Source organism: Otolemur garnettii, unplaced genomic scaffold (genome assembly GCF_000181295.1).
Source record: "Otolemur garnettii isolate 467f Iridium unplaced genomic scaffold, OtoGar3 scaffold00003, whole genome shotgun sequence".
Taxonomy (NCBI): Eukaryota; Metazoa; Chordata; class Mammalia; order Primates; family Galagidae; genus Otolemur; species Otolemur garnettii.
In genome coordinates this window covers 42,415,678-42,428,443 of record NW_003852398.1, presented here as the reverse complement: position 1 = coordinate 42,428,443, position 12,766 = coordinate 42,415,678, and the positions used below count along the sequence as shown (strand labels likewise).

At 50.4% G+C, this 12,766-nt stretch overlaps 1 protein-coding gene across 1 annotated transcript in view; it reads right to left on the bottom strand.

Moving 5' to 3' along the window:
* FSTL4 (follistatin like 4) overlaps positions 1–12,766 on the bottom strand; it is a 385,031-nt gene that overhangs the window by 196,198 nt on the left and 176,067 nt on the right. The window contains exon 4 of the mRNA XM_012807125.1: positions 2,688–2,936. Within this exon, the coding sequence (XP_012662579.1) occupies positions 2,688–2,936 (249 nt within the window). The remainder of the gene's footprint in view (positions 1–2,687; positions 2,937–12,766) is intronic.

Genomic DNA, 12,766 nt, shown 5'->3' with positions numbered 1-12,766 from the left:
CCCATTACCATAGCAACTGGAAGGTGATACCAGAAGTTTTCTTGTAAATGAGGCTAAGAATGCTGCCTCTTCTCCCTTGCTGTTCCCAGCTGGCCCTCAGGGGCATCCCCCCACAAGGTGGCTCAAGGGCTCTGGCTGCAGAAGGCACGCCCTTGCTCTACACACTCCAGCCCCACAAGGATCTCCCCATGTTGACTTCTGGGGGCAGATAAAGTACCAGAGAATGAAGTCATAACTTCTCTTTGTAAAGTTTGGCAGAAATAGAGAATAGAAGATGGATGATTTTAGAATTTTTGTTTGCTTGGCGGGGAAATGTGATTTTGTTTCCTGTATGAATAACTCTCGAGAATTTAGAACAAATGACAAATTGTCATCAATGGATCTCAAGCTGGCATTAACTATTCTGCTGCCCTTGTGGGATGAGGACTACAGGAAGCTGTGCTTTGCATCTTCCTTTCTTCCCAGACACTCCACGCCTCACTCTCAATAGGGCCGCGGTCATCCGTTTCCTCCCTCTTCCCTGCCGGGGGTTCTGAGGGTGGGGAGAAGTGCTCATCTCAAGGCACCCGCCTTGGGGCTGGCCTGCCTTCAACCCACCTAGCCCCTGGGTGCGTACACAGCAACATGGGGGTGTTTGCTGGGCACTCCCCGTGGGCATGCTCAGGGAAGAGGGGAGGCCTGGCTCTCTTGGGGCTGGCCCTGGGCCTGAGGCACTGGAGGCCCAGACCTAGGGAGCATCTGCAGGAAGAGAAACCCTGGCTCGGGGTGGGCCTCTCAAGGACAGCAGCAGGGTCTGACCCCCAGCACTTCCTCGCTCACCCTCCATCTACCATTAAGCCACTGGGGCTCAGAAATGCCCCCCTAAACCTCCTGGGCAGAGCCTCTACATCCCTTTCACAGTTTGCACATCCCTCTGCTCTAGGCCTGCGGCCACATTAGACTAAATAACAATGGGAGGTATCCCTAATGCTGACTTCTTCACATTAGAGTAAATAGCGATGGCAGGTATCACTAATGCTGACTTCTTGAGACATGCCTGTCTCAGAAGGGGTCTGTCCCTTACTGCTCTCCACAGCGGGAGTAGGCAGGGGCTGCTGTTAGCTTGTTGTATACAGAGGAAAAGGCCCAGAGAAGCAGATGAAGTCCCCAAGGCCATAGAGCAGGGACATACCAGAGCAGGGATGCAAGCCTGGGTCTTCCTGGGAGCTTTAGGAGCGCAGTTCTGCTGCACAGAGTGAGTGGGAACTCATAAAATCTGTGACAAACCCAGTGATTCAGAAGAATTTGGTGGATAAATTCGATCAGCATGAAGCAGAACTGAGCCCCACTCTGCTTGAGGCGGCCTGCCCACTGCCCATATGCACCAGCTCCCCCCAGCATCCCTCACCTCAGGAGGTTTTGTGGTGGCTGGTTTTCCCCTGGCATGAAATAAGAAATGCTGTTTGAATAACTGATGGTGAGGGAGGCTGTGCACACTTTGATGCAGAAATAGAAACGTTTAGAAAGATGCAATTTGGGGGATATTGGAAACCAGAGGATGGAACATCAGTCTATAAAATTCAACACGGCCAATAAAACCGGAGCAATCGGTCAAGTGTTTTAGTGTGTGGTGGCGGAGGACTCAGCGGCACGTGCTGGGCAGTGCTTCCCGTCCGGGGGTGTTTTTGCCTAGGCTCATTTTGGCCTCATTTCCATAATGTGTCTCATGATCGCTGAAGCACCTCAGCGTTAGCATCATAAGCACAGCTGTGAAAGTGGCGGAGACTCTCCCCATCACAGGACAGACGTGCCTTCCCAGAGCTCTGCTGTTGCCACGGCTGGTGTGTGAGGTGGGGGAGCAGCCCACTGCCTGGGTGCAGGGGGTGTGGGGAGAGGCAGTGGAGGCCAATACATCTGTGCTGCACTGCTTCGGCTGTGAGTGCCCATGTGCACAGATGTGTCACATGTCACACATGCTTAGACTGGGAGCCCATGAGAGTGACCTGGGAGCTCTGCCCCTTCCCACCTGGTGCCCAGCCCTTCACAGCTCTGGTGCCCATGCCTGCCAGCATTGCACACCCATCAGGTCTCTATCCCAAGCGCCTTGCCCTCTTCTCTGCCCCACTCCAAAGCCAGTCTCTGACCTCATGTAACTGCAGGTGGGCTCTCCTGCCTCTGAAGTTCCCTGCTCAGTCTACGTGGGCATTCCCACCTGCCTTGTACATTTCCTAGTTCTCTCATGGGCATGCATTTTGTTTCAGGGTAACAGATACTTCTATAGGCGTGGCTTGTACTATTTATCAAGGACAAACCCACACAGGAATTGAGTGCCTTCCCTGTTGGTGAGAGGCGCTGCTTGAGGTGAGGGGAGTATGTTAGTGTGTAAAGCAGCTGCAGCCCTGCCCTGTGGCTCTCACTGCTGAGCAGGAGCTGATGCTGCCCTGAACTCCTGACCCACCCCCAGCTCTTCCCTGGGTTCTGCTCTCTGCAGGGGTTCCTCTAAGGCTGGGCTGTCTGGAGGTGGGACGCAGACAGAACAGGCATCACTGAAATGTCCGTGTGGGCATTTTGTTGCACACTAGTCTTTCTCTTCCTTTATTTCCTTTACCATGTGCAACTTGTGGACTCAGCACCTAGGGCACCGTCAAAAGGACATTAGAAGATCCATCACAAAGCCCCAAAGTGTAGGGCAAAAACTGTCTGCCTACCTCTGAGGAAGCAGTCCTTGCTGCGGGTCACGACGATCTTCCTCCCCAGCAGGCAGGCAGCACGGTGGAGCTCACAGTGGTTTTCATAAAACCTGCCATCTGAGCCGCACACGGGCACGTAGCTGGGCCTGCACGCCTCCAGGCACCGGCATTCGGGCTCCCCGGTCTCCCTGCTGAGCACGCACTGGCTCCCTCGGCTGCAGAACTTCTTCCGGCAGGAGTCCAACAGCCCGCTGTGGCCCGAAAGCCCTGTCAGGCACACAAACGCAGAGGGTCAGCTGCAGGCACTCAGGGTTAGGGATCACAGGCTCTCTCCATGGCCCACAAGCAGAGGCTCCCTTTGCCTGGGAAGCTGAGGCTACCCAAGGTGGGGCTTGGGGGACTTGAGGTCCCCCATAGAGTCCCTGTCCCTCCAACAAGAGGCTACCAACAAGGGTGAACTGCTGTGCAGGGCTCAGAAGTTACAGCTGGCTCACTCTGAATATCTCAGGCTCAACACCTACCCATCCTGGGCCCCACAATGGGGCTTTTGATAAACTCTTTCTAAGCTCTTTCTTAGGCTCACTTTTCCTGCTGCTGAAAAATGAAAACACCCAGCCATTCTGTGCTCACAAAGAAGTGCCTCCCGCCAGAGGACATAGCCTGCCCTGAGAAACCCCCCTGAGAAGCCTACTGAAGTCAAGGGCTTTTTAAAAAAGTGGTTCCTATCTCCTCTCTTCTCCCCCCCGCCCTTCTTTTCCTTTATCATGGGATGTCTTTGGGCCGGGCTGTGTGCCAGGTGCCTTAGGGTCCTAAAGATGAACAAGCCCTCTCTCCGACCTTGTCATTCTGTAAGGTGATGACACCCATGATATAACTCTATCTGAGACCAGATGTGACCAAGGCTGTAAGATGAGTTCAGGCAAAGAATTACAGGAGCCAAGGAGCTGCTTTTTGGAGTGGGTGCAGGTGTCATGGGGTTGCGATGTGCCCATGCCCTTTGCAGATGGAGAGGAGGGCTTTCCCAGAGTCACAGGGGGCTCGAGTGGTGGCTCTCGCAGCTGCCCTGAAGGTAGTATTTACATGCTTCTGTTAGAAGACCAGGTGTGAGCAGGAGCTGTGGGCAGGGATGGGCTAGGGGAGGTAGGGAGGGGGCCGGGGAGGCAAGGTGTGGTCCTGGGAGACTTAGGGAGCCAGGCAGAGGAATTTAGGTATGACGTTTGGGCACTGGGGAGGCACTGCAGAGTCTAGGGAGGAAGGGGGCGTAAGAAGAAAGCAGTCCTGGGTGTTCAGGGTGCTGGGGGCGGCCTTTTCCTCTGGCGAGAACACGGTTCTCCATGACATGTATCTACAGCAGCAGAGCTACCAGCAGCCTTTCCTCACTGCGAAGTCCTTTCTAGCACGATGTTGTGGCCGTGGGCAGGAAGGCCGAGATCCTGGGAATGGGAGAGCTCATGTTTCTTGGATGTTTCCTGCACTCAGCACACACCCACAGGCTCTCAGGCAGCGGTGCCCAGAGAGACAGCCAGGGAGGGCAGGGCGGCTGGGATTTCTGAAAGGGCACATTCAAGTGAAAGGCCAAACAGGCCTCCACGTTCCACTCTAGGAGTCCGGAACAGGAGATGATTGGCATGCGACCTTGCTGGCAGCAGATGGAATGTTGGGAATTACACGGGGATATCACAATACAAATAATCAAAATGTGAATGCAGATTTTACGACCATAGAAGACTCTGCTTTAAGTTTTAATTAAATCTTCATGAAAATATTCAGCAAGAAAAAAATGGCCCTGGTAGTCAAGAGCGAAATTTCAGCCCCAGTTCCTGCCCCCTGGGATTAAAATGTCTAAGGAAAAAAAAATCTTGTTTTTGGTTATGTCTACTTTTCATCATTATAGATTTGAAAGGAAAAAAAATCAGTTATCGGCAGATTAACTGCTTGATTCAACGATTCATTTAAATTCCTCCAGCCTTGGCAAGCTAAGAAGTATTGACTTTTTCTTGAATCATAATAAACCAGAAGGTCAAAATATCTCTGAGCAGTGTAAAAGTGCAGACCTTAAGTGAGCGAATCTCTTTTATCCACTTTGCTAATTGTTTGCGTGTCACTGTGATGGCCCACTGGCATTCAGCCACCCCTCTGCTTGCCTTCCTGTCAAGGTTGGCTGGTGGTGGGCTGAAAAGGGGAAGGAGGGAAGGCGGGCACCTGGCGGGGCGGGGGGAAAGGGGGGGCTCTGGGCTGAAGGCCCCACTCACAGTGCTTATGGCTGCTTTGCCTTGGAGTGTGTTTGATTGGTGTGATTCTCCTGGGTTGTTAGAAAATGGGTTATCCTGGAAAGTGCTGGCGGCTACTAGAACAAACTAACACAGCTCTAAAAATATCAGCCTTTGTTTCTTTCCCAAGACAGGGCCAGGACACAGAGCGCTGCCGTTGGATCCCTGTTTTAATAAACTTCCCGTGTAGATAGGATGAGAAGCCACTAACCACTCGCGCGGAAGAAATGGGCAGCATCTGAGCTCTGGCCTCTCAGAGCTTGTTTTGGGGGTTTCGCTTTGGCTCTTCCCTGAGGGCTCCCCATTTCTCTCTCCCTTTGGCTAAATTAGCTCCAACTCATCACTGAGGGTTGTTTCTTCCTGTCCAAGTGTCCTCTCTCTGAGTCCCCTTCTGTCATGCTCTGCCCCACTCTCTGGCCTCGGGAGGCCCCACAGGTGCTGGACCTTTGTCCTTCTCTGGCCTCAGTACATTCAGGTTTTAAGAAACACAGAGCTTTAAGAGCTAATCTCCATAAGGCTGATTAGTGCAGTTCAAGAGCCAGGCAAGGGGCTGGTATGGGAAGGTGGAACAGCTGGTGAGCAGTGAGCTTCTGAGGGTATGTTTCCCTTGCCTCCTGCAAAGAGGGCAGACACAGTGTCTGAGGGGTGGGCCTTCAAGGGAACTAGAATCCTTGGAGAGGAACAGCAAGCCTTCAGAGATACCTAATTCAGCCTAGGCTTTCAAACCAAAGCCAGTTCACTGTGGACGGGGACACCCCATTCTACCTAACCTTCTCCTTGAAAGGCTGGTGTCAGGACCAGCATCACACATGCATCAGAAGGCCACATTTGATTAGCCTGCAGGTGTGACTCCCATGGCCTTCCCATTGGCTGTGCCCCAAGGGGTCAGTGTTAAGAAAACACCTGCGCCAACCTGTGGCCATGGAAGTTGTCAAGAACACTCAGAGTCTCCCTGACATAGAAATTGGCTGTCAGCAAATATTTGATTCCTAATTACTTGTAATTAAGACAAAAGTAGCTTTAAACCCTGCGTATGCCCTTCACAAAAGCTGTTGACAGCTGGCCCCACAGAGAGCTTGACAACACCCCGGGCAGGGGCAGGCCCGGAATCTGATCCACAGCCTCAGAGACCCTGATCAAGGGGTGGGCTCCTCATTAACAAGCCCCTTGTCACTGCTTCCTCCTTGTCATTAAAACAGAATGAATTCCCCACTCCCACCAGGATGATGACAAAACCGTAATGGGAAAGGTAACCAAGTGAGACTCCCAGCAACTGCCTCTAGTATTTATGAGGACGACCATGAGGCATGCAAAGATATAATGTGCTTAATTTATAGTCATAAAGAAAGTCGTTTACCCAGGTTAAAAACGGATCATCTTGCCAAATAAGCTGCTTTTCAACACTAATTAAATTTACTGAACATGGTCAGAAATGGGAATTGTTACATTAAAGTTATGGCGGCAGAAGAAACAGGTCCATTTGTACCAGTTGGTGCTAAAGACTCCCTCTGTGATTTGAATGAAGACTCTTGATAGGGATGTCACAGACCCGGGACTCAGTACAGATGGATGGTGGTGGGAGGCAGACCCTGAGATGGGCCGACAGAGGGAGTGGCAGGCCTGTTCCACAGCCAACCACACTCAAGGGTGCTTCTGCTTCCAAACCCTGGCTCAGTCTCTATAACTGGCTCCTCGGCCCAAAGTAAGCAAGCGAGTGCTCCTGTCTCAGGGATGGTGCTCCAAATGACACAGCAGGGAAAACCCATTGGCCTTTCCACTTTGGAACGCTAATTGCCTACCAGCCTGTTTTTCCCAGTGCAGATTTTCTGTCTGAGAACTTCTCTTCTGTTTGACTAATGATGAGATCCACCCACTGCCACCTATCCTCTGACAAGGCCTTGGGAGGTCCCCACTCAGATCTCAGTTAGAGATCCTCCTAGGCCTCCTCCTATAGACTGTCAGTATCCCCACAACCTCATCCCACTCCACTATGAAGCTGCAGTGAGGTGACATGTGGGCTCTGAGGAGGGTGCTCACTGCAGAGCCCAAAGCAGGTGAAGAAACGTGGGCCGTGTGAGCAGAAGACCAGAGGCAGTGTGCACAGCTTCCAGAGGCCCATCTGTCGCCTGTCACCTGTCACAGAGCCCAGCCTGGCACAGCCGCTGCCTCTAGCTTCTGCAGACAGAGGTACCTGTTCAGGAGCTAAGTGCCCACCCACAGGCAGATAGAGCCCCTTACTCATGAATTACTTGCTTTATTTTCTGTGCATCCACAATGACCCATGGGGCGCGGCAGCTCCTACCTCGGGTCATGCTCAGCTTTCTTAAAGACCTAGAGCTGCTGACTTGCCTATGGAAGAGCCATGTGGGTGCAGAGATGTGCAATATGTGGGGCATGTAGTCCAGGGACTGGAGGCAATGGTCCCAGTACTTCCTGCTTCAAGACAGCTCCCACTCCCAGACATGCCCAAGCAGTCTGCACACAGAATGCCTGTTCAAGGGTCACTCCCTTGTTGCAGAGACCACCCAAGTGCCTGTACTTGATGACAGAATTGGTTTGTGTGAGTGTCAGGCAGGAGCCTGGCTCCCCAGTCTGATGCCAGTCTTTCCCCAGATGGGCTGGTAGTAACTAAGGGGTACTCCATCCACATATCTACCCAGGAAATATTTACTGAGTGTCTGTCAGCAAATATTTGATTCCTGAGTCTAGGTGCTAGGGACAAAGACAGAACGGGATCCTATCCTCAGAGCACTGATATTGCAGGGAGGAAGACACACAGAGAGTGAACTGACAGATAAACAGGACAAATGTCGAGTGTGTTAAACGCCAGGAGGGAAATAAACAGGCTGCTGCGGTGGGCACACTTCAATCTGGTGGTCAGGGCAGTATCTTTGAGGATTTGACCTGAGATCTGAATGAGAGGAGGGCAGAGCCATGGTGGGAGGGGAGCACGGGGCAGCCTGGGTGCCCTGGAGCCTAGTGTGCACGGGAAGAAGCCTGCTCATAAAGCCCTGCTGTGGGCCAACGTCACCAGGCAGAGCTAGATTGTAGGAAGCTGGGATGCAGATTCAAAGATGCCACCTTGTCCAGTAGGACCACCTGGGAAAATGGGGCAGGGTCCTGCCACCTTGATATTCAGCCCTCTCAGCTATACTCCTGGCTGGAAGAGGAATGTTCTCCAACAACTTATAGGCCAGAAAGTTCTTGGCACCCCTAGGGCTGCTGGTGGGAAGAGAGCAGCCCTCCTTGGGCTCTGACCACAGGCCACCCTGGTGGGGACCCCCATTCCCCCACTCTGGTTGGGATTGCCTCAGATCTATTCAAGTGTTGGGAAGAGAATCTGTGTGTGCTAACACCAGCCAGAGAGGGCAATGATTAAAGTGACTACTATTTACAGAGCCATACTAAGTGCCAGGCACTATGCTAAACACTAGAATCTATGGTCATATCTGAGTCTCTTCTATCACAAGTAGACACACAGGCCTTACTCAGCAGGTTTTGTGGCATGAAGATGTGTGCTCATTTTACAGATTAGAGAATGTGAGTGAAGAAGTGACTGGTCAGACAGGAAGTAGGTGTTCGGGCCTAGATTTGAATCAGTCTCACTCCAAATCCCTCAGATTTGGGATAATCTACTCATCTGGGGATATGGTCCCTGCTTCAAGAAACTCATGTCAGGAGGGTCCAGATCTCCATAGTCTGAGCTTCTCCAGTATCAAGATACATGCAAACATCAGCACCCCTGGCCCACAGGCCCCTGCTGCTCACACGTCATGGACACGCAGCTTGGAGGGCTATGTAGGAACTTTTCTAAGAGCTGGGGGTTTGCAGGGCTGCAGGAGGAAGCCCTGCTTGGATTTGTGAAGACCACAGGTCAAACCTCACTCCTTGCCATGACACCTGTCCCCTTCACTGTGTTGTCTCCTAGCTTCAGCACCTCCTGCTCCCAACCCTGCTGAAACTGTACAGGTGCCTGCTGGGCAGATGTGACGTCCTCTCCATGATCACAAGTGATTTCAAACTGAACCACCAGACCGAGGCTCTTGTGTGCTGGATGAAAGGTGAAGTTTGACGAGCTCTGAAAGACTTGACCAAATTCTCTAGGTCCCAAAGCTTAAGAGAAACACATGGTTTTCTGTTGCCAGAAGGGAATGTAACCTGTTATGTATACTGCCTGTAGATTCTAAACTGAAATCTGACAAATTGGCTTCAAAATAAACCACTAAGTAAAAGTCAGAAATGCCTGAAACACACAGAGAGAAGGAAGACCTTTAATCTGTCAGTATGAATCTTAGTTCTGTCTAAAGAGTTTGTATCTGATCAATTTGTACCAAACTGAAGCATAAATGTGTTTCTACATATTATCCAATGTTCCTGGGCAGGGCTTTAGGAGGTGATTTTTTTCTGGCCACAGATGAAGAACAGACACCAAACACATGAACCAAAGCATACTTTTCCGAAACTTAACAACTTCACTCTCATGATGATATAAAGTGAGCTTATTCAACTTATTAACAAGGGAACTCATAGGAGGGTTCAAAGGAAGATTTGAAGAGTTTTGCGGGCATTAGAGCACAAAGGTTGTGGTGACATGCCTAGGCTATTTGTGGCTGGTTAGTGACCTACAGGGTAAGAAAATTACACCTTGGGGATTATCTTTTCCTCCAGAAATAATAATTTGCATCTTTACTGGGAACAAATATGTGAGTTAACATATAACTACACAGTTTGGGCCTTTAATCAGTGGCAAATGGTGAGTTCGTAGAAAGATGCAACCCTCCAGCCCAGATCAGTAAGTAATCCTTAGGTGGGCCTGTTCAAGAAGCCCTGATATGGCACTGGGAGGAAATGCCACCTCCCTTGGCCTTATTCCCAAGTGTTGGATACTCTTCTCAATACTATCAAAGTGGCTACAGTGACAGATGTTACCTGGGGAGGCTACCAAGGACTCTCATTCTTTTCCCCTACGTGGGGCATCTCTTTCCTTTCAAGCCCCTAACCCTCGCAAGACCCCAGAAAGGGAGGAATGTGAGGCTGCAAGCCACTTCCATTAGCTTTACTGAGACAGAGAACTCTCTTCCAGGAAAGGTGATGGGGGAGCAGAGAGAAGGCACTGAGGGTGCAGTGCCGCCTCCGCGCGGGGGCTGCTGCTTCAGAACGCACCGCAACGCTCATGTAAAGAGCTTGGCACATAATAAGTGCTCAATGCAGACATTCTGAACTGGCAAAAGATTGAATAAATAGGACTAGAAAAGAGGGAGCCGTTTGGTTTTACTGATTCGAGTGCATGGAGGCGTGGGGTAGTTGCTGTCTTCAGCAGCCAGCCTTAATAGAAAGGGGAACATAGTTATATTGAAAGTATTGAATGGTTTTAAAAGGCAGACTCAAAATAGCATGCTTCAACAGATTCCCAGGAACGCTTCTCTTGCAGTTTCCCTTGCAGTAGGGATTTCTCGGCGATTGTTAACTCTGCTCAACTTCTAAGTATGGGGACTCTGACGTGACACATTATGACCGCAAAGTGACTTGACTGAGTGGCAGCACAAACTCTGCACCCTCCACTCAATACCTAAGGGGGGCATTAGGTAGTGACCAGGGCCCCTAAGGGCTGTTTCACAGGTGGCTCATCTTGCAAACCTCTCAGGCCCACTCGCTACAGATAGTCCTGTTCTCTTCCCTCTGGGAACCCTTGGCACTGCTATGCCATCTCTCCCTCTGCAGCGTGTGACAGGGAAGCTATGTGACCTACTCTTTCTAGAGCTGCCCCACTCCCACCCCCCCAGTGTCCCATAGGGACAGCCTCCCTGAAGCAGCTTCCAGGCTGTCACTGGAGGATTCCTGCCCCTTTGGCTCCTTGGACAGTGCCTGGTGTGAGGCCATCGCTGCAGTTTCAAGGCCAGGTCCAGGCCCTGCGTCTCTTACATTCAGAGCGTGGCACAGGGCCACTGAGTGGGCTGAGGGAAAGGCAGGTAAGAGACTGAAGCTGATGAAGACACAGCAGGGACCCAAGACTCGGCAGCTAGAGAGCTAAGGAATCAGAAACTCGAGGTTTTAAAAAATGGTGGCAGATTGAGATCAAAAGTGTGGCGATTGAGAAAGCACGGGGAGGGAGCATGAAGGTGACTCTCTCCCCCATGAGCCTCTGCTTCCCCATCGGTACTGTGAGCACCACGTGGAGATTCCCTGACACGGGAGAACCACCTCACACTGTGCATGTGGGATGCACCTCCCAGCCTGTGTCTCAGCTCCGGTATCTTTCAGCTGTGATAAAACGACAACCATCTTTTTTTCTTTCCTTTATTTGCCCTATTAACTTACCTCAACTGGCCTTGAAAGGGTTATTTTGGATACCTCCTTGGGAGAAAAAGCTGCATAAAAATGTGAAATACAGCAGGATTTTTGCCCTTGGGAGAGTTTCTTCTACAAAATGCCTTTGTTTTAGAGCACTTCTCCAAATATATTCCTATCCTCAAGTTCCTTTTCTTTGCCTAAAGCCTCCTCAGCCTGCATCTGTCTTACTCTCTGTCACTGGGCCCCTCATTTTCCTTCAGGTACTGAGCTCCCTTGTCACTTTCCCCAGCTCCTTGGGGCTCCCTCGATCTTATAGCCAAGGGGACCAGATGTTGCTACTCTCAGCGGGTCTGCTCCACCTCCTGGATGCCCCATTTCATGGTTTCTTTCCTGCTTCTCTGCCAACGAATGATAGAAGACCATGACACCCCAGGCTGCCTCTAATTATTCCAAGCTGATCTCCCTGCCACCTTATTCTTTGAGACTTGCCAGCATGGAAGAGATGTTAATTCTTTTAGGGCTCTTTACTGGCTGCCCCTGGGTCCACGCCTTGCCCAGGTTGGCTCACCTGTCAATGATTGCATGCTCTTCTCTGTGATTATGCTTTCAAAGAAAATAATGGGTGCTCAATTAAAATGTCTAATATTAGCACAAAAAATGACTATCTTCTAATCAGTAGGGTGTCTATTTCTCTTCTCAAAGATCTGCCCTTTTCTCTGAAAAGGATTACTGACCATAAAAATAAGTTCTGGAGGATATCAAGATAAAGCTTAGTAATAATGTCCAATAGGAATTTTTCTTTCTTCTAATCTCAACTTCAACCTTTTGGCCAAGTAGCTGCTGAGGCTTGATTCAGCTGGCTTTTCTGGCTGAATGAGTAGCTGGGTCTGCTCTATCCCAGAGACCAGGAGAGCACAGAGAGACCTGAAAAGAGAAGAGTTCCTTCAGGGTCGCCACAGAAGTCTGAAGACCTGGCTACTTCCACAAACGGCCCATAGGGTCAATGACTGTCCTATCAGCTAGTATTTGTGAGACTGCTACTGCCTTACGGTATGTTAGTGTTTGAATTTAAGCCCCAGTGACCAGGCAATAAAAAATAACCAAATATATTAAAAAGGTCCACTTCCAGAGAGAGGAAGATTGACCAGAATCAGAACTGTCAGAGGAGAAGGGTGGGAACTTAATAGTGACGAGGAAATATCAAACCTCCTGGAGAATCAAGAACAGCACAAAGAAGGGTTTTGAGAGATCCATGATTTTTGAACCAAAAAGAAAAATCAGAAGAATTTAAGAAGAGAATGGCTCTTATTGAGACTCAAATTAGTGGCTTCCAAGATCAAAGAAGATATACAAGTATCTTAAAACCCAGAGTGAAGGGGGCGGAGCCAAGATGGCGAACTGCAGCCAGCTTTTTGCAGAGGCTCCCGTCCAGAAGGAGGCTGAATGGACAGAACCTTAGCAAATTAGCTGATGGTTTGGAGCAGAGACAAGAGAGAAGATTGAAGAGTGCACTTCAACCTTCCTGAGGCGAGCTGC